The 23,428-nt window shown below is 36.4% G+C and overlaps 1 protein-coding gene across 1 annotated transcript in view; it reads right to left on the reverse strand.

Annotated features, from left to right (window-relative positions):
• LOC148841002 (collagen alpha-1(XXV) chain-like) overlaps nt 1-23,428 on the reverse strand; it is a 117,535-nt gene that overhangs the window by 2,746 nt on the left and 91,361 nt on the right. Inside the window, exon 3 of the mRNA XM_088920793.1 lies at nt 1,061-1,105. Coding sequence (XP_088776919.1) covers nt 1,061-1,105 — 45 coding nt within the window. The remainder of the gene's footprint in view (nt 1-1,060; nt 1,106-23,428) is intronic.

Below are 23,428 nucleotides of genomic sequence, written 5' to 3' on the forward strand. Positions count from 1 at the left end.
GCTCTTTGACACTCTCCACATTATACAAATGAATAAATGTCTTTCTAACATAGCTGGATGTGGGTTTGTTATGAAATGATGTAATGCACTGGACCTTTTTTAAGTGAGATCCATATTCCTAATAGTAACCGGCAAGTATGTCTAATAGTTAATATAACCATTTTGTACACTATTTAGATGCGACCTCATTCTCAGTTAATGAAAACAATTAGGAACTCCAATGGCTATGATGATTAACAGCACTTTCCACAAGGTTGCAAGGTTTTCCCAACTTCGTGGAAAACAAAAACAACTGTTGTTAAAAAACAAAAAGACCAAACATTTAAACTACATGTAAAGATTATCAGATTAACATATATTAAGATATTAAGAAGACTTTAAAAACTTAATTGCATTGTTTTTCACTGAGGAAAAACAATCTAACAGTGGAAATTTAGAACTTCAGATATCAAGAAAAAGAGTGAGAAGTTGGAACATTTTTGTGCCTATACTTGCTGGAATAGGCTCTGGCTTCCTCACAACCTTGTATTAGATAAAGCAGTAAGAAAAGGGATGGATGAATAGATCTTACAGCCAGACCATTTCACTGAGTCAATAGCAAGAGAATTTAAAAATCAATAACCTTCAAAGTGAGTTATTGTTTTCAATGACTATATATATTCTGCCTCAATAGAATACTTTTTCTTAAAAAATGCAGGTTCACAAAATAAAAAAAAACATTTATTCCACACAGGACACAATAATGTCTGTGATGTTGCTCCTTTTTTCCTCATTCATAAGTTCTGAATATTGTCAATAACAATAAAATAAAAAGTGGTATTTTGCAACCAGCTGTAATTATGCTCTTAAATTGTAAATACAGCACATGCCATTTCAATAATTTCTAGAAATCAAGGTCATGGTCATATATACAGTGAGTCAGATTATGGAAATAACCATAGCAAGCAATCATAGAACATTTTCATTTTCATGGAAGAAATGCAATATAAATTTTTCAGGTTTTCCTGTTGATAGTTCCATAATGAATGAAGGTAAGAATGATGAATTAATGTGAACTTACCAGGTTCCCCATTTCTGCCTCTCCTTCCTCGCTTTCCTGGAGGACCTGGGGTTGAAGAAAGAAAAATAAAATGTACAACTGGCTACCTTACACACAGCTAAAGCACTGTTTATTATTGGTAAATTCTGTACGATGGAAATAAACAAAGTAGGAAATAAAATACTTCTGAAATGTACTCTGTACATCAGGTCTGTCAGGAAGTTGTCAGTTGGTAACAAAAGAACCCTGTGCGAAGCCGAATAGATTAATCTTAGTATCTAGAGAAGGTATCCGAATCGCTAGGCAAGGAGTAGTCCGAGGTTCGTGAGCAAAAGTCAAAAGCCAAGTAAGTAGAACAACAGTGGTACGTAGGGTAAGCTGTTCTCAATAGCGAGTGAGGGGAAGATGTGAAGAGGGGGCTGAAATAGGAAGAGTGTGAACGTATTTAGGGCGCGAGTGCTTGCTGTACATGGGAATGCGATGGTGCTTGCGAAACAGAGTGCGATTCGTGACAGTACCCCCCCTTCAGGGGGTCTCCTGACACCGTAGAGCGATGGAAGTCCTTGATGACAGACTTGTCTAGAATGTGGCTACCAGGAATCCAGGATCTCTCTTCAGGACCGTATCCCAGCCAGTCCACTAGGTATTGCCGCGATCCCCTGTGCCAACAGGAGTCCATGATCTTATTAACAGTAAATGCGGTTGAACCACCAATGGAGCATGGGGGGGGGTTGTGGTTTGACAGAGAGGATCTGTGAAGGCTTGAGGAGAGAGACGTGGAACGTGAAAAGGATGCAGAGCGCAGGGGGAAGGGCAAGATGGTAGGAGACCGGGGTTACCTGGGAAACCAACCGGGAGGGACCAATGAAGCGGTGACCTAGCTTGTAAGATGGCTGTCGCAGAAGGGAAGTTCTGGGTTGATAACCAAACTAACTGCCCTCTTCTAAGTCTAGGAAAGGGTCTTCTATGTCAGTCTGCTGTTGATTTGTAATGGCAGGCAGTCCTCAGGAGGGTAAGCTGGGCCTTCTTCCATAGCTTCTGAATGGAGGAGATGTGCTATCGAACTGAAGGGGTACTAGGTATTAGGGATGGTATCCTAATGAGCATTGAAACGGGGACATGACAGTAGAAGAGGAGTAGAGGGAGTTGTCTGTTGGTAACAAAAGAACCCTGTGCGAAGCCGAAGAGATGAATCTAGCGAAGGTATCCGAATCGCTATGCAAGGAGTAGTCCGAGGTTCGTGAGCATTAGTCAAAAGCCTAGTAAGTAGAACAACAGTGGTACGTAGGGTAAGCTCTTCTCGAGAAGTCCTCAATAGCAAGTGAGGGGAAGATGTGAAGAGGGGGCTGAAATAGGAAAAGAGTGTGAACTTAATTAGGTAGTGAGTGCTTGCTGCACGTGGGAATGCGATGGTGCTTGTGAGACAGAGTGCGATTCGTGGTCCAAAACAGAAGTAAATGTGACTATTTACCATTACTATCCAACAGTGCAGACAAAATATGTTGCCTTAAAAATCATATTACAGTGCATTTCTGAGCTGAAAATGCATATACAATAACAGATATTTTATTCATACTATTAGGTGTTTTTTTTGTTGTTCTTTTGCGTTTGTTTTGTTTTTTTGAAAGACTGGATGTTCTGACTTTATTGATAAAATTGGTGCATGGTGCCTGAAAATCCTTTACATGTATGGTAGCTTACAATTTTGTGACAGATCTGCTTTTCTGCATACTCTGATTAAATGCATATTTAAATATATTCACGTGTACTTTCTAGTAGTTACAAAAGAAGAAAAATCAAATATTTCTGACAATATTTTAGAATTTATTACCTAGACTATAAAATCAAATGACTTGATAAAAAAGTACAGTATTTTTAATGACAGACCTTTTCAAATGTGTGTTTAAATAATTTTAAAAATCACATTGTGAGAAGAGATTCAAAGTTTTGGCACAAGCAAAGATGGCTGACATTCTGGGCCAGAAACATTTACAAGGCTGTAAATGACCAACAACTAAAATGCAAATAAAACACATAGTACGTTCCTGAAACAAAATACACATTCTGCCCACTGTTTGTATAATTGGAAATTAGGTTCATTTTTTTACTGTGTGAAATGTTGTATCAGTGCCTAAACCACGTGAGGTTTACTAACATTGCTTTGAAGACTTGTTTTCTGCTTAGGGACTGCAAAAGACTGCAAAAGACAAGTCCAAATTAAATTTTGCTTTCAAACTACTTAGTGTCAGCTGAATAACAGTGTAACCACAGTGTTACATGTTTATTTCTCTGTGATATTAAGATGAAACAGCCTTTTCTAATATTTTACAAACATAGTGGAAGAATAAACTAATAAAGGAATATGATACTAAAGCTTTTACAATAAGTACAGTATTTAATGCTTTAATCGTGGCTTTAATTTGTCAAAGTGTCATGTCAAGCATGCATATCAAGCCTAGACTAATAAGATGACTCTTTAGCTCATGCCATGCCTAAAGTAATTTCCACAGCTGTGAAAACAGTTTGTGGCTTGAACTGGCTAAATATGCAGTATTACTCTAGTCATATTTAATGCATAACTACTGTCCCTGTCACTGCCTTTGTCTGTGCAAATGTCAGCTGCTTTACTTAATCATCTTTCTACATTTGCCGACTGCAGATGAATCTTTTAACTTGCAACAAATTAAATAATACTGACAGATTTCTCCATTTAAGAGAAAATGTAATAAGTGTCATATTACATTATGGTAGATTTCTAACAATCTAAATGTATGAAGGCATTGTGTAATAGCAAAAATCATTAAAAAAAACATGTGCCTAACTGGGTTCTGTATCTTTTTCCCTCTCTGCTATCACCATCTGGAGGGGAACCAACTTGAGTCTCCACTAGGTTGGGAGACATCCAGCTCAATAATTTTCACAGCCAACAGTTGGCCTGTTGTGTGGATTGCGGTTCCTAATACTGTCCATAATAGCCTCATCACAGGTGGAAGAGTATCCTTTTCAGTAAACCAAGGTCTACTTGGTATGAGCTCACAAGATAAGAGCTTGTTGCAATATTGTTATTCACTGAAAACAAGCGTGTTAAATTAAAGGCTGTAGCTCCTGCTCCCGCAATGGCATCTTTTTCTATAATATCTGCCCTCTGTCTCCCAAAGACCACCAACTGTATCCAGGAGTCTCACTGTTCATTGGCTTAGTGTCTTTACAGAGGGAAACAGTTTGCAACCCCCTGATCTCAGGCATCCTCTTGGATTCCTCTGTACTTTAGTAGGGTACTACTGCAAATTTCCCACTCTTTTTTGAGGTTCCACATTGATCCAAAATCTGTTATCATTCACTTAGTCATACTGTATATCCATGGTACACATTAAAAATAAAAGGTCTTTTAATCTCTAAACCTTATCATAAAGTGTTAGGCCCAGCTGGCCTTAATATAAATTGGACCCTGTGCGAAGAACTAAGAAGATGAGAGATTTCTTGAGGCGATAACAATCCGATCCGTGAGACTGAAGCCGTGGCCTAAGGACAAGTTCAGGTTCAAAGCCGTGGTTTCTGTTCAGAAAAGTTTTAGCGAAGGTGAGGTATGAACTCCAGAGAGAGAGACCAATACTGGGCACAGTGTGATGTGAAGTGAGGGTTTAAATGGAAGTAAGCTGGTGGTGGAAAGCTGGGGATAATTAGTTACCTTTGCAGCGGCGCTTAGGGTTGATTAGGTGCTTGCGGCGAGTAGCAGCCGTAACATAAACCTTCCCAAACATCTCAGATGGGTTCTAATATGCACCACTCATTTTCCTGTTACTGGAATACGTTTGCAGGCTCATCCTTTTCAGAAATTCAGGACCTCCAACATATGTTTCACAAGTCATATCATAGTACTGTATCTCTTAATCTGTACACAGTGTCACCTTCTCACATTTCTATTCTCCAGAGCATCACACCACAAAGTTTTCACTCATTCATTGTATCAAATCAGTCTCCACAAATGGCTCTTTCAAATCTCTGTTTTTGTACTACAAATTACATTCAAGTTGGACAGCCATTCCCTCAGAACCTGTTGACAGTGAGTGGCGTACCGCTGGCTTCTACAGTACACCACTTTCTCAATGAGCTAACAGCCAGCTTTAAAACTAAATGCTTTCTGGCCATTACTTCACTGCTCACTGTAGAATGTTTCTGTTCTACACTGTTTCTCATTCTTTGCACCTTTGGTTGATTTAGAAATGCAATGAACATGTCCTTCAAACTTTTCATTTCCTGAGAACAAAAACGAAGACGAGGAGGCAATTCATGCATCCGCTAACTATATCATCAATTGTATTATATCTTTAGTTTGCTAAAAGTACTTATTCATTGGTGTTGTGGAGTCTTTTAAGTTTCTTTTGGGGGTTCCCCACTGTCCCGTGGTTACAGATGAGTTATCATCCTCCATGGGTAAGTGAGTTGCTGTGAATCATTCACTAGGGTATGTAAATCACTTCTCTTGTCTGTCTTAGAGTTTGATTGAGCTAATACATTAAGAGAGTGATAATAGTGACAAAAACTAACATGTTCTATGGAATATTTGCACATCAGCAACAAGACTTATTTTGACCTTAGCCTGAACCATGCTCCTACCCCTAACTCAAAGGTAATAACAATCACACAAAAAACAGCACCAATAAAATTATTTTGATTATGTGGAAAATTATATGGATTGAAAGTAATGGAAAATGCCATGAATATCGTCTGACAATTTAGTCATTTTACCAAGTACCTATCTAATTTAGTGACAAGAGTGCACTAACACATGATAAAGGGGAAAGGCATTCAGAGAAAGGAAAATTTAGTTCTCAAGGTAATATTAAATGTGGTTGTTAACCTCATTATCATACACTAGATTTTAATGTGAAATGCCCAATTTTCCCAGCTGAAACTTAACCTTATCTGAGGCAGTACATCTGAAGATTAATGATGTAATGTGTTTTGCAAAATCTGAAATCAGATATATGCACTTTTGTGTTAAAATTCTTGTTCTGACTCTTTGGAATAATAGAAGTTATTCTTCTGTCACACCCCTGAATGTCCAGCTTTTCATATACTATGTACTGTCCTGTACTGTATATGAGCTACTTTGTTCGCCATATGGATACTAAAATTTTAAATAATGGGCCTTTTCTTAAGTGTCTGACATCAACATACAAGTAACAAATTTAGTCAATACTACATAAGAACTATGAACGTGAAGCATTTACTCATAAAACCCTCAGTTTCCATTTAAGATAATTAAGTTACCAAGCTCAAGTACTGTATGTTAATGAGTTAATGCCCAGCATTGTTAACGTGGACAAAGTCATCAAAGTAACCTAATGTCAAATTCAGCTAAATATAGCTAGTCTTTTTCACAAATGTTGACTTTATAAGAATTTCTATAAATTATTGCAAAATTATCTGTTGCAAAAACTGATGTATGCTTATTCTAAATTTCTGACTTTTAATGGCTTCTGATAAAAAAGAAGAAATTGGTTTTATAATTTATGCACTGACTTGTTTTGTGAAAATTAAAGTCAGCAGTTTATATTTATATTTGCTAAGAATCAGAATTTTCAACACAGAATTATTCTGTGACATTTAAACCGTAGCTTTTGGCTTCCTGGTTATCTGTAGTCTAGGCCTGCTTGCCTAAATTAACATTAGATTGTTCATTATTACTTTTTATCATGCTCTGTGAAATCATTTCCTATTAAATCATAATGTCTTAATATACAGATTTATAGTGGCACAATTATGAATAACAACTAACAGTACATTAGATTACTTAGACTGTAGTAATCACAGGAAACAGCTGTTTTTGAAAAATGAAACTCAAAAACATGTCTTTGCTTCTTGCATATTTGTGCCTGATCGGTAACGTGCTTATTTCTGTGATACACCGATAAAGCCTTTGCATCACATTAATTACATGTCCTAACTGTTGTCGTGAGAGTTGAGAAATAATGGCACCCTGGATTGATATGGAAAGACTGTGGCAACCCATTGCAAAATCCAAATCAGGCTCAATATGTGCTATATATGCTGTAGCTTACAGTACTTCATGTTTAAGATAAGCAATGTCCCTTGATTGATACAGACAGAAAACAGTCAGCAGATAAAATTAAGTTTTTGCTAGCTGCATCACATTGTAGGTCATAGCAATCACAGTAGGATGTATCCAACAGCAGTGACTGATTCATTTTGGATGAAATGAAATACTCTTTACCTCTGTCCCAGCCCACAAAATGACAGATGTTCTAGATGCTATTGTGTACTGCACTGTTGTCCTATAGTGTCCAATAAAATAATGTAGTAAGAAACACTAGTCATGCCATTCAAAGGTCTTGATCTTACTGTCTATAATCAGTAATGAAGGCAAAGTTTGCATATATTCCTACAAACAGTAATAGAGTAATAGTATCAATATCAGGTACAGCAAGAAATTTAACTTCACCGGTAACTGGTTTGATTTGCCCAAATAATAATGCTAACTGGAACAGCAACTGGAATCATCAAATTTTGTAATTAGTCTTGTCTAAAAATTTTCTACAGTAAGTAATTACAGACACACACAGTATTTATTATCAGGCCATGAGTCAGAGTAGTAGCTCTTAAATAGAGAAAGACAGCAAGCAATTAATCGGGCATAAGTCTGGCTGTCATATCTCTTCCATATTGGTTCTAAAAACAAGAACAAGCATTGCATCCCCAAGTGTGAGAGATACTGTACTTGAGATGCAATCAGCTCTATAAAATCTTGCTATAGGTACTTGCATATTCATTAATCATCTATCTACAACACATGAGAAAATGCACAGGAAGGAAGATGTGATATCTAAAAAACATTAAGAAAATGAGATGTATTTGAGGTAACAGTATTTAAATTTAAATTTACATTTTTTTTAAATGGAAGTGTTTTCTTTATTAATTGATCAATCCTAATCAGTCAGCCATTTTGGATTATAAGGCTTACCCTTTACTTTGGGTGAATGCCTGGCAACAGGTTTACTGGTTGAGCCACTCAGGACCCCCTTTATTTGTTTTAAGCAAGGCAAACTACATTTCTTTTATGAATGAGGAATTTGGGCTTTTTGATGTGCAGCTTCTTGGGATAGTGTACCACTAAACATGCCTTAGAAATCTGTACTGAAATGTGCTCAGTGTGCACTTGAAATTGTGATTCAAATGAGTATTTCCTTTCAAAAGTTTAAGCTGTCGGACAACTAAATATAAAAAAAAGCAAAATTTGGAATTTAATGAATTGCTATAGAAAAAAATATATATAAGGTATATATTTTCAATGGTAATCTGACATAACAGAAACAGCGCTTGTCTTTATTACATTTAGAAGACCAAAGTCTGTGTAATCACCAGAGGGGTGTATACAGTATATGAAAGTAGGCCAAAAGATGTCTCCTCTAGGTATATACCTAAAATTAAACATATCCGTAGGTGGGAAAATAAAAACTCTATCAATGTTTTGTCTCTTTCTGCTTGAGAGGCTCTCCATTCCTTCAGGCACACACCATTTGAGACATGACAGGATTTTAAGTCACACAGTCACATCTGATTTAGAGGTCACTGTCAAAGCTCTGACCTCAAAAGCAAGATTATTTGCACCTAAAATTGCTTATGTATATACAGTATATCACCCTGCAGCTCTCAACTGGCAGCCCACTGAAGCTTAGCAGGGTTGAGCCTGGTCAGTACCTGGATAGGAGACCTCCTGGGAAGCTATGGTTGCTGCTGGAAGTGGTGGTAGAGGGACCGGGGACGTGCCGACCCTGCGGTCTGTGTGGGTCCTAATATCCCAGTTTAGTGGTGGGGACACTATACTGTAGTGGACACTGTCTTTCTGATGAAACGTTAAACAGAGGTCCTGACTCTCAGTGGTTATTAAAGATCCCCAGGCATTTCTTGAGAAGAGTAGGGAGTTATTCCAGTGTCTGGGCCAAATTGCCCCCTTCGGCCTTTACTGTGGCCTCCAAATTGTCCCCATGCATGATTGGCTTGCACTTGCCCTGTGATGGACTGGAGCCCCGTCCAGGGTGTACCCTGCCTTGCGCTCGTTGCTTGCCAGGTAGGCTCCAGCTTACCGTGACACCGTGTGGAATAAAGCTGTTTGGCAAATGACATGAAATATAGCCTGGCTCTATGCCCATTTTACATAATTTAACCTCTTCTGCCAAATCCTAATACTCACATACTGTTGACAAGACTATTGGTTACCGGATGAAGGCTCTTCTTTCCTGGAGTACACAGGGCAAGCATGATAAAATGGGCAGAATTCATGGTTCTGCACTGCTGTGGCAGCCCAATATCATCAGCAACCTTGCACATTATGTTCCTTCCTGTTCTGTTTTAATCTTAACAGCTGCTTGTTGTTGTGAAAAAGAAGAAGAATATCCTGAAAATGTACAGGTAGGAAAAGAGTTTTTCAGCTTGGGTCAAAGAAGGTCACGTCATTCACTTGCATTGCTCACTTTAGTTCGTATTAGGAGATGGAAGGGGTGTCTAAACGTTTAGCTCCACCCTAAGCAAGGGCTCCACATTTTGGCAGATTAGACATACAGAGCAATGAAAAGACTGATTTTAGGTTTTATGTAAAGGACTATTGCCTTATACAGTAGTTGTGGAAATAAGTTTTTTTCTTTCTGTGGCCTCCATCTACCTTATTTTGATTGCTTTTTTGTTAATTTGCCTAGTCATGCACTATAAGGTTTGCATTTGTTTTACTTCTGTATTATGAAGTGATTTGCATAGTTCCTTTTGTAAGAAGAAGGTTCCCCTTTTTCCTATGTTTTGGTATTCATGAATCAGTTGTTGAATTGAGGTAGGCACAGCCTGGTACTCACAGTCTTGTAAATATCAGTATAAAACAGGAGTTAATGTTGTGTGTAATTAAATTGTTGTATTGGTAAGTTTGATGCCTGGTGTATTATTTTGTTACCTCACTGTGCAAGAATGGAAAGGAAATATGTGTCTATTACAGGGAATGCTTAATTGTCAGCATTTTTTACAGTTTGCTTGCCAGTCAAGCTAGTGTCAGGACGTGATTTTATTAAATAATATTAACCATGTTTATTCAATTATTCATACTCCCTAGCTTGTAACTATATATATATACAGTATACTGTATGTGTGTGTTTGTGCCAATTTTCTTTTAAAAATTACAGATTAATTTATCCATAGGGCAAAACATTAACTATACACCATTAACGTATATATTTTAACTGTGTTATGGAAACAAGTTGAGTAACATATGGAGGTTTTATTTTTAAGTTCCTGCATCTAAAATGTAACATCTTCAATTTACCTAGAATATAACTGGCATGATTTGAAGTCCATAAAAGGGTATATTACTTGCTTGTTTTGGTACTATTATTTTGAACAACAATCTAGCAACATCAGAGGAAATGTAGGATACAGCTGCACTGTTTTTTTTTTCAGAATACGTACAACTACATTTAATAAAACTCTTTACCACTGTTATTCTCTACAGTATAAAGATAGAAAAAACATCAGCTGCTCCTCTAATACAAGTTTAGGGCTTTCCAATACTCTGTTTTCTCTGATTTTAAATTCATTTAATCACATAATAAAATTACATAACAGAAAATTAAATTAAAGTTATAAAAAAGGCTCAGAGTAGTCTAAGGTCTTAACCTTGGTGTCCTTGATAAATTCCATTCCAGGCTTGCACAATCCAGCCTACCTAAAGCTTCGCAACCACAGCTATTCTGGCTAATTTATGACAAGCCGCAGCTGGGGGGGCTTTTTAAAACACCTCCCAGAAGGACGACCCGAAACTCCGCCTCCCCCAACCCCACCCGGAAGGAGGAGGACCATTCCAGCGACAGTAACGGAGGGGATTGTGACCGAGCCTAAGGCCGTCATTCTCCTTTCATTCTCTTTTCTTTTTGCCTGCCCCGCTGTGCATCTCCACCGGGGCAGTATGACCCTTTTTTACAGGTTGAGTTTTTATTCTTGTGTTTTGGCCTTGCGCTCCCTGCTCATCCAGACTGGACCCCGTTAAATAAGGGAAGTCCAATATGGTTACCGCTGTGCTAAACGGTTTTTTTTTTCCCAGGCTGGATCCCGTTAGATGATGTAAGTCCAGCCTGGATGCCGCGGTGCATAGCTGCTCGTTTTTCGCTAACCTCACACGGGGCATCGACTTTTACCGGCGCTCTGCAGCTCCTCCCACTTCCGCAACGTTACATTAGTTACAATTACAGTTACACGTGTCATTAGGCTGATGGAGATAAACCAGTGTTTAATAAAAATTACGCAAGGGGTGTGCTGAAGATTTCTGTCATTGGTGTTGTACTTTGTGCTGAATGCATGCTGGAGAACTAACTGCTTTACTCAGCAGTCTCACCCTGCTGAAGGGGGAAAACATGCCGGCTGAGTTTACCGATTGATGTTACAGCGTAGTGAACTGCTGTGCTTGATAGTTGAGACCTGTGTTTCTGTTATTAGATACAGATTGTCTACTGCGTCAGATTCGTTAAAAGGAAAACCAAGGACTGTTTTTCACATCAACCTTTACCTCTTATTATGATATCTTAAATAGTACCAAAGAAATTAAATGTTCCATAGGCAATATGGTATTCATTATCCAGTGATCCTACTAAACCTTTATTGAAAAACATTTTCATATTATAAGAGGAATCCAATTAAATAATGCAGTATCCAGTACTCTTTCATATTAAATTATTACCAAACTCTAGCAATTACCAACAATGATAAATCGTTACACAGTTTGGGTCATAGCAAGTAAGAAAGTTAATGGCAGATAATTCTTTCTTTAATGTGTGTATGCATTAGATAGTAAGCAAAACCATTTTTGACAGTATGGCCTTTTTTCCAATTATGACTCATAATGCTCACAAAATTAATAATTATTATGCATAACAGCTGTTGAGTGTCACCCAGGTGGATGAGAAAAATTACTATGCAGTTATTATTATAATAATTCTTAGATTGATTAACACTAGACAGATGGTTTATCGATTAAAGTTCATTTTAAACTTCTGCAGGAAAGTACCTCCGTCTTCATAGTTTATTGCCGTTTACTCTGCTGTCGGACAGTATCTGAAAATAAAATGTGTATTAGACTGATCCTCCTATTAACCCTGAATGCAAGTCTTTTCAGTTTTCTATTGATTATGACTAGAGCACTTTTTATTGTGTGAAGCCGTTCACATTTGTATTTGAAGTTGTTTTCAGTTGTATGATTAAATATGCTTTGTTTTCTGTGAAACAATAATGTAACCCTGATGGCCAGATTGTCATTGTATTGTAGATAAGAATTTGTTCTCAACAGGTTAAATCTCTTACGAGGTTAAATAATAGTTTAATACAGTATAAGATGATTATATTACAAATTTCCATGTTATTCCTTGCTTGTACAATATTTAGATTATTTAGTTTTGCCTTAAACATCCAAATTATCATCAAAGTAATCTGCCAAAGGGAGAATTGGAATGGAGTAGACACCACTTAGCTTTAAGATTAAGCCAAAAAATCAAGTGGAGCCTAGGGAAAAAAGTGAAAGTCAAACATCCAGCAGGACACAACAGTATGAAGTGCTGTAACTTTAAAAACAACTTTCTTCATTTAACCATAAGTTGCTCGCTTTTAATTAACAAACGATAACTAGTTCTCTGTAAATATAGTGGTGTCAGCTGTCAACTGAACATAAATGCATAATAAATATGTTTGGCAAGGAATTGCTCTTAATAGTTTTAAAGTGAGGTCAGTGACTCATTGTGTTTTTTTTTAATTTAAGATCTACATTTGCTTTCAATTTTCCCAAATAAAAAGGCAGTGTGCTGTAAATAATCACTTAAAATAGTGGTGAATATGAATTATCGTGTAGGGTGCTTTATTCATTGAAAAATGTATTTGTAGCCATCCTATTAATTTCAACAGAAGATTTTGGGAGACGGCATTCTACCCACAAGCTTTGCTTTGTGATCTCTATAGGAATACAGGAGAGGGGTTAATTGATGTGGATCTGGGGTTTGCCTCATGTCACAACACATCAGAAATTCAGCTGCAACCTTCAGAATGAAGTGTCTGATATAGTTTATTGATTTCCTGGATTTTTTCCAGAAAACCATAATTATACAGTATGCATTTATAATACAATATGAATTAATACAAATACCCAACATTCCTTCCATCTGGGAAATGTAATGTGATCCATACAGACAAACTAGTACAGAATCAGGCTTCCACATATCTTATTGCCAATATGTGCTTTTGGCCTTATATCAGTCACTGATACAGTACATTAATAATAAATAACATTAATACATTGAGTTATCTTGTGCACATTTTATATAAGGAAAGCATTTGGCTAGGGCAATTGTAGTGTGCTCATTGCTAATCTCCTGCTGTGTAGTCCAAATCCTATTTGGATTTCATATGACCCTTCTCAGTGCCACGGCTAAGCCACTAATACAGAGCGACCTCTGTTGCTGAACTGGAGAAAATGTGTTTAAACGTCCTATAAGACTTGTCATTACAATTTTCAGAAAAATCTCTTCACCCATCAGTACCAGCATTATTCTAATTGTGCAATGAAACCTTCACAGTTGCATTAGTTGAAAATCATTTCATACAATGTGCAATTTCCAATCAGTTCCTCTCTTTACAGGATGTTCCTTTTAAATATTCTATTATGCTATGTTAATGATACAGTAAGAAACAGGAAATTGAGTAAAGTTAGGTCTTAACAGTAGTGGATCTAGATGTTGCTACCCATTATTTTTCACTATATCCTCATACATTTGTTGTTAACATAAACTCAGTACATAAACATGTACTGAGTAATAACAGCCTACAGTAGCTGTGACAGTATTTACCTTGGTGATGTTCATTGCAGAGAAAAAGTTAATTGTTTGGCCTTTCCCCATTCAGGGAAAATAAAATAATATGCCGAGTTCTTTAATGTTTGTTCTATGATCCCTCAGTTCTGAGTAATATTTTCCTGTCATATTTGATGATTCTACTGGCAAAAAATATCACCACATCCACCTGTTTCTCTTGCCTGGATTATCCCACCTGAACTAATTTGCTTTTCCTGTGCATGGACTGCTATGAATCAGAGTCTTTAATACTGTGTATTTTTCATAAGAAAAAGAAGTTGAACCCTTGTTCAGCGCCTGAAATCCACACAACACACTCCAGTTTTATTTATTTGTGACAGAAAGCAATCTTATTTCTCTAACATGAAAAATATTTTTACTTTCACCTCCATTTATTGGTGGGAAAAAAAAACGATTGTCCAGAATGGAAATCTAAAATGGTTTCCAGCTTATGCTCATTAAAAAAAGGATCTCTGTGATGTTTAAACTCTTTCGTGGCCAACCTGGTAAACATTTTTCTGGGTTTAAAGTATGAATCATAATATCTAGTGGTTAGAAGGGCTAACTATAAAGTCTCATATGTGAGGCAACAGAGGATGTGGCAAGTACAGCCTTTTTGTACATTTTGTATTTAAGAATGATACCATTATGTGTTAAATTTAACTGATTGCACACTGTACAACATTTCACATTTTATCTTGATTCTTAAATTTCTTGTATCATTAGTATATTGCTCAGTAGATTCATTGCCAAATCAGGTAAAAATACACTGAGATGAGCCCTTTTGTTTGTATTTTGGATCTGAAGAGGTGAACTATTTAAAGATTTTTACAGGAGGCATCACTGAGGCAACTTTCCAGTCTGATATTTCAAACTGGAGATCTCTAAGAAACGAAAAGATCTGTTTTTATTGCTATTTGCCTTAATATAATCTTTGTGCATTGTTATTCACTGATCATCTTAAGAAACCACCTGCTCAGATAATTCAAATCTTCTGAATACTTGACACACAAAGGCAAAATACAATTGTTTTTAAAGGATGAAAAATGAGATGGAGCAGAACTGTGTAATATTCTGAAAGGCTGCAAGGTTTTCTGAAAATCAAATATGAGCACCTTTGAATGAATACAGTTGGCGGGATAGAACAATAAAAATGACAAATTACAGCAACCCACATAGTGAAAACTGAGTCACTATGGCCCTAAAAGAAACACTTGACAATTTTGCAGCACAAAGTACAAACGGCAGAAAGTGCGAGATGGATCAAATGGCATTTATGAGACATTTCTTTACTCTTTATATAGTATATTTTTACAATAAAGATTATCAAAAGTTCTGTAAAAATATCTTAAACAAATAATTCCATTACCACTACCAAAGACAGGAAACAGAGGGTGCAAATAAATGTTCAAATGGACACGATGTTAGTAGTGCAGTGCCACAGCGAACTGTTAGTAATACCAATGCTCTTAATTTATGTCAATCATCTGACAAAAGTAAGAGTGTGACATGAAAAATAAAGGAAAGAAAAGATTCAATGAGGAAGATTTTAAATGCTTTGGCAAAGGCAAATAGTGCTGGCTAGGCCAGTCAGAAGGAAGATGCAAGAGTCCATGCGAGAGAGTACCAGGGCTTGAAATACAATAGAGTTTATGGAGACAACTTAGTATGGAAAGAGCTGATCCTGTGATTACTGGTCAAGATGAAGCAGCAGAGGCAAACCAGAACAGAAAATTGAGGAGGAGAGGGGTGAAGAATGACATTGAGATCCTTGGCAGAGGATCTAGGGGAGAGGGGCATGGAATCAAGAGGAATACAGATGGAGAGGCTGATAAAAGGTGAAGAAGATGAAGAGAAGAAAAGATGGCTGGACTTAAAAAGGTTAAATTTGAGACGATGTGTAATCAGATGGAGATGGTTGACCGACAGGCATTAATACGGGAGGAGTCAAGGGTAACACAGGGAAAACAGAAAATCCAACTACTATAGAAGTGATATGAAAAGCCGTGGGGGGAGATTAGGGGTTCTAAAGAGTTTGTATAAACAGAACGGTAAGTGACCCAACACAGACTCTTGGGGGACACCAGTGGAGTGAGTAAGCCAGTGCCAAGAGACCTGGTAAGTACATGTTGACAGAAGGATTGTTTTAGAGGAAGAGGTAAAGAATGATTAAGACAAGTGAGAGGGAAACAAACATCAGTAACTGAAAAAAGAGCAGAAGTTAAACTTGTGGGAATTAAGCTGCAATTGCTAAATGTGGTACTGTAGAGGAGAAGAGGGATTACAGTACAGTGTATTAAGACAGCTGTAATGCAGTTTTGTTTAAAGGAACCAAGAAAACAGCCCGAGAAAACATTTTTTTCATAGTAATACACAAATGAACAGAGGGAAAAGAGGAATAATATTAATTGAGCATAGAATCATAATAAAGTACAAACTAGACAAAGGATTTTAGTTAGACTCTTCATGAATATTCACAAGGAAATCTCAATGAATTTCTCTTTAGTAAGTTTATTTCTATTTCATGTTCTATTTTATTTGTCCTGCATTTATTTAATGATTCCCTCTATTCTTGCTAGAACCATTGAAAGAGGATATCCATCACTCTCTGACTACACATACAGAGCACCTCATTATATAATGTGCTAAGGGCATTTAAATAAATTGTGATCTTCTTTCTTGACCTTTTTGAGTTGTTGAAAGAAACAGCAATGGTAATTGCCTAGTCAAGGGGGAAAATCTTTCTAAAGATGAAAATTATCAAAATAAATGAACACTTACTGTAAATATAAACCTTGGCCCATGTTTATGTAAGTTGTTTCTTAAAATCCAGTTAAATTCTTAGTATCACACAAAGATAAGTGTCTCAATTAATTTTCTATTTATAAACCACGTTAAGTGGTCCACTTAGAAAATGAAGAATCACTGGCAAGCTCAACATCATTGTGTATTATAAAAGCTTTTTTAAAAAAAATATTAGCTTGCTTTCTGTGCTGCAAAACATAATTTGTTGAAAGGAATTAAAACAGTACAAGATGTTAATCTTCTGTCAATCAAAAGCTGGAGAAAATATATATTTGGAAAATCATAATAAAATATATGTTTGCTTAAACATAGCTTGTGATTATGAATGGTCTCTATCTTGAAAGGAACTGAAGAGCAGTGGAGGAAAATGCCTTGAAGCACTGGAACTGTTCTGTAATTTAATCTGTTAATAAAGGTAAAGTGAAAAAGTGAGGGAAAAAAAACCTTAATTCCAGTAAAATAATAAAAAAAACACTAACGGAAACACTATAGCAAAGGAAATTGGACTCGACACGTTATTTCATTCTTTCTAGTTTTTCGATCAAATGATGTTGATAGAAATTTCTCAGATGCATCGAAAAATCACTGATTGGAACAAATTACATCAACACTATTTTTCTCCTTAAGGGATGACTGAAGTTGAAATAAGGGATAAAATAACAGTTAAAGCACAGGCAAGCAAACATTGATCTAGGCAGAACCTGTTTATAGCTACAATTTTGTTTTCAATCGGCATTCGCAAAAGCTCTAAACATAGGCCTTTATACCATTTGCGCTACCACTGTTTTTTGTTTATTGCAGGGAGATTTTAACTTCCTTATTCGCGTGGTCAGGTGGTTGTCCATCAAATCACATAGATAAAAGTCACATTTATGAATGAAAATACATTGTTGCGATTACATTACTTGGGGTTGCTTTCATCTTCTAAACTGCTTGTTTATTTAGAAGGCTAACAAGACAATACAAAAGTATTGTGGAAGAATGGGACTACTAATTCACTGTGACCATTTCACAATGCTGGAGAATGGAAAAATCTAAATGGCTCAAAATATGTGACCCAAACGAGTCCCTCACTGAGAATGCTGACACTTATTTTATTTACACAGGCTTCTGGGAAGAGGCATCATCCTGGATCTTAGTACTTACTGTAGTGTTAAAGCTAGAAAAACAAACAAAAAAGGTTTTGTCCTAAGCTCCTAAGACACGATTTGTCATCACCTTTTGAGTTCAGCCACCACTCCTTCAGCACACTTTAGGTTGGATTACTTGAAATATACTCTTTCTTCTTATTTGGTTGACTAAACCTTCAGCTGTGCTTACTGAATTTAAATGGAAAGTAGAGTGTTCTTTCCACTAGCAAAGATAATTGATAAGAAAATGACAACCATGACATTTTCTTAGAACTTTCCTTGAGGTGGATCATTACAGTTTCACAGCTAAATTGCTACTGTATTTGCATTTAATCTTCCAGAGAATGCTCTTTCTGAAAGGCACCTGTCAGCTAAAAGAACAGTGTTTTGTCTTCCAAACCCACAATAGCTTGTCAGACTGAAGTATATTCTTGGGTTTTCTCCAAATAAAACTAACATATTCAAAATGTATTACCTTAAAAGCAAATTTACTTAATAGCTCATAAGAAGCAATTATTAATTTCTTGTCCAAACATGCTCTGCTTATCTCCCTTAAGTACTGAAAAGCGTAGCCTTAAAATATTAATGAAATTCAAATTCATTAGCAGACTAATGATTTGTAAGCCTGATTAATCATGGGCTGGATGCCTCCAGTATCATGAAAGAGATAGGGATATTTTCCACTGATAGCATGCCATCATGTATAGCTTTCATGGAACCACAGTTCCAAGCTTTTAAGTGCTCTTTCAGGAAAAAAAATTAATCTGCAGTTAAGGATCAAATTTTCAAACTACAGCTTTTCAATATCTTTCCAATCTTTCAATTAATTAGCTGTTGTTTGAATCTAATACTTGTGAATATTGGTTTCCAAACCGTTAAATTAAAAGTAATCTGCTAGCAAAATTGATACTGGTATGGACACATTTCTGAACATAATTTATAAATATATAAATGTTTTTGGGGAGTATTAGTGGCACAGAAACTCTTGCTCTCAAAAAGGAATCGTCTTTGCAGCTTAAAATACTTAGCACAGTGGAAAATATTTAGAATTATATTTTAAAAGCTTCTAAGACTTTTAATGATATCATCACAAATATTTCTAAATTATTTTATCCTCCTTCAACATTAACAAAAGACATGCCATTTTCTTCCTTATTGCTATTACTCATAACACAGCAGTGAGAGTGAAATGAGCTCATCTTTATTTCTATTTTATTTTTACAACACTCAGTCTACTGGGGCTCTACAATCCTTTGATGAAAAACTCTCATGTGGTGATCTAGTTGAGCCCTAGGACCTGCAGATTGTGCAATCAAACACTGTGACTTTAAAACTGTTGTGGTAGCACTGAACATACACTATTCATTAGAAAGTTGCTCAGTGTACATAACTCGCAGACCTGATTCTGATTAAATGCCTTCTGGATTGTGAAGAATGTGTGAGGGTAGGGTAGGAGGGTAGAGCTTACATCCTGATGTTTCTCCTCTGGTTTATGTCATGTCATTTACCTAACCACTTTATACCACACCGTGTCACGGTAAGCTGGAGCCTACCTGGCAAGCAACGAGCGCATGGCAGGGTACACCCTGGACGGGGCGCCAGTCCATTGCAGGGCAGGTGCAATGCAATCATGCATGGGAACAATTTGGAGGCCACATTAAAGGCCGGGATAACTCCCTACTCTTATCAAGAAATGCCCGGGAATCCTCTTGTGTATGATGCAAGAAAAACTATCTAGCCAGTTGACAGATGTGTCAGCGAATATGCCTGTGTCCATTTCAGGCACAATGACAAGCCAGATTGAATTGTACAGTATTTAAAGATCACAAGTATGAGTGGGAAAACAATCAATGAACTTTACTTCAGTTTCTTAACACCGTGAAAGCCATTTTACACCAAATGCAATTAGTACACATTAGCAATGAATACAAAAGTCAAACACACAGATGTCCTGGCTCTAAAGTGAACCTAAATATAGTTCAGTGAAACATAGTCTCATCTCAGATTAGATCTTCTAACTCCATTTCCAACAGCTAGAGAATCAAAGACTCCCAGTAAGCTCTGCTCTTCTTCTGTAAATGCTACACGTCCATGTAGACTGACTTTAAATGTGCATTTTGAAAAAAGGTGAAATTATCACACCCAGACCCACTCAATGATGTTTAGCCTTGTAAATATTTTTTATCCCTGTCTGAAGTGTAATCTTTTCTCATTCTAAGCACAATATGTCTTAAGTTATAGATGCATTTTGAGATCCTTTCAATGATCACTCAGAACATCTAAGCAATCCACACCTAAATACTGCCACATATTATTAATTTATTAAGCATGCGCTGAATGACCTCCTATCATTTGTAATTTTCTTTCTAGCACCTTTTCCTGTCTAATTTTCCCAATTGGATTATCCTTACATTGAGGTTCAATTCTGTTATATCATGATCACAGAATGTAACAGGTGCTGTCTGAGTTTTAGTGTCAGATCGCTTTGAAAACTTCTACTAGTGTGGGGATATTCACAAGACTGGGTAGATGCCACTGTGGCATGGAGTCTCATTTTGGCAAGCTTGTCTAAGCCTGATTTCTCCACATACAGTATCAACCCTATAAACTAATAATTAAGACCATTCTCATGACCAAGTTAACAAAACCTCTCTGTTATGGTATTATAAACATGTATAGCTGGTGTAAATATACAATTATCAACTTTAAAGGTTAATAGTTGTTTAGCGCATACCCCTATCAAATATTGCTGTTCCCTTTCAAGTTTAGAAACATCATAGAACACTTTGAGCTCAGACTCCCTAAATAATCTAGAAACTGTAATATATTAGTTAACCACCCAATGGCCATCTGATGCCTGTGGTCTGAGAAAACACCATTAAAACTTTGTTAACTTTTTTTTTGTCGTCCAGCTTACCACAAAATAATGACAAGTTAAGTCAGCCAGGAAAGTATTTAATTGTCATGCTGACAGATTACTTGGCCTTATTCCCCTACTCCCTCACTAGACTGACAGATAGAAAGACCATGCTGCTCTGTCTACCGAGAGACTGGCCTGTACAATATAATTAACATAAACAGCAACTGATCTTCAAAGCTTTCATTAGGCTGTTGCGCACATTCATCATTCCACAAATTAACATGCTTCAAGTGCACAGCGTGTTGTGTGATATAAGGTCCATGACCCTAAGACTGCTAAGTGCCATCTGGTACTGCCAGACCTGCTTTTGAATCTCCTTTGCTATTAATTTGAAAATATTTTTTATATTACAAATTGGATTTTATTTTCTAAAAAGAAATCTATCCCTAGGCCATTCAATAGCACCAGGTGAGTGTCTTTCTGGAATTTTATTTTTTCAAGCTGAAATAATGATTTCCACCTAAACACTTGCTTTTCCAGTTTTGCTGGTTTCAAATTTACAAGCTATTTATGAACATATTGTCTTTGTGAACCCATAACCCTGCTGTGTGAACAGTAAGGCCTGATGGAATAAAATTCAAATTAAATGGGTCACATTTATGAATCAGATGGTAAATGTCAGGGCAGTCAGGGAAAACCACTTCCTAAAGCAGTCATTTGGGTCCAGACAAAGTTACTAAAGGGCAAAGGGATATTCATTCTGTTACAACCTGTAACCGCTCAAAATAAATCTAAACATTTTCTATTACTGCAGAAGAATGTCTAAAAGAATTCACCAGCCTAATGCTTTGACTAACTGTTGTAAAGAGGCATTCATAGTAAGAACGTAAACTATTTGAAGATGTAACAAATGTGAAACTTATATAAAAAATACTTGTATATTAATCATGTTGAAAAGATATGTTAAATACGTTTTTAAATTAACCATTACTGTGCTTCCTACTCTGTCAGTTTTACTGGGATCAGTTAACTTTTTGAGAATATATTTTGAAATAAATTAACTCAATATTTAAAAAACATATTTATATTGGGTATGCTGAATTATATATGCTGAATTTTAAAATGGTGTGTGTTTCAAAATCCAATCTGAAGGAAATGTATACAGATTTTTTTTTGTTCAGCAAAAAACCCATGGATAAATTGTTTTTCTACCATTCACTTTCTTCCCTGTGTATGTCAACATTAAGAACATAATAGCACAACAGCAAATTACAAATGAACTAATTCCATTCTGCATACTTAACTTGCTTGGTTGCTACTAGCTAATTGATCTGAGGATCTCTAGATAAATATCTAACACAATTTAAACAAAAAAAACCAAAACACAATTTACAAGACTGGGTAAATGTTGCTGTAGGAGATTCATGGAAAGAATCCGTTTGAAATTGGATTGATGGTTACTACTAATTGATCCAAGGATCTCATTTAGCTGTTTCTTGAAAGATGCGATGCTATCTGCTTTAACAATATGGTTGGGCATCTTGTTCCAAAGGGCCACAATGTTACCACTTGTGTCATCTGTCCATTGGATTGACTTTGTTTGACTTTGTTTTTTGAGCATTTTTTCAGTTAACTAATATTACTTTGAGCATTTGAATCATGTTCCCTTGTATTTTCTTCTGTCCAAGATTGCAGTTGTTTTAGTCTTTCAGCGTAGGACATTACCAGAATGTACCTGCTTGCTCTTCACTTGACTGATTCAAGAGGAGCAATATCTATTTTGTAAAATCGTTATAAAAAATGTACACTGTTCTTTCACTTATCTATTTTCGTTCAAACTCGTCTTTTATTTTGTCTGACTTTTAATGATTCACATTTTTGAGTAGGGGCTGGGATGCTATCCCTGTGTGGATGTCATAAGGATTGAGATATGGGGATCTTCACTTGTTGTATTAGGGTTCAGATGCCCCTGTTGTGCACTGAGAATATGTTGTTAAAAAATGTTCTCAAAAGGTAGTATACTGTACCATAATCGTAATGTGACCTTACTAATAATTACTTGGAATGTTTATCTTTAACTACTACTGAAATACCAGTGTTTCCTAAAATGTTAATATGTTATTATACTGTATACACCTTTAAGGAGAAATATTAGGCTATGCATAAATACAGGGACAAAATACTGTATGACCTGATAATATGAGGAAAACCATCACAGCTTTTATCCACTTGTGGTCGACACCCCATGTCTGAAGTACCTGTACATTCCTGTACAGATTGAAATTGAAATGTGGCTCATTACTGAACATACATAGCATTGCACCAGTTTCATGTCGGGCCAGTTTTCAATAACCCCTTATCCAATTCATGGTCATGGTGGCCAAGAGCCTTTCCCAGGAAGTGTTGGGCACAAGGCGGGATATAACCCTGGAAGGGATGTCAGTCCAGCGTAGAGCACACACTAACACAAACACGCACACACTTCCTGTACACCAGGGACAATTTATACAAAAACCAATTAGCCTATCAGCATGTCTTTGGACTGTAGAAGAAACAATTGGTTTATTCTGACGTTTTTAGAAAGATATAGTGATTATAGGCTTTTTTTACAGTACTGTAAATGCAAACAGCTGGGGGTCTACAGGGGTCACTATGTTGCTGAGAGAACAGAACAGAACCAGATAACTTTTTTCACTGCTTCATG

This window comes from Atractosteus spatula, chromosome 1 (genome assembly GCF_055471065.1).
Source record: "Atractosteus spatula isolate fAtrSpa1 chromosome 1, fAtrSpa1.hap1, whole genome shotgun sequence".
NCBI classification, from domain to species: domain Eukaryota; kingdom Metazoa; phylum Chordata; class Actinopteri; order Semionotiformes; family Lepisosteidae; genus Atractosteus; species Atractosteus spatula.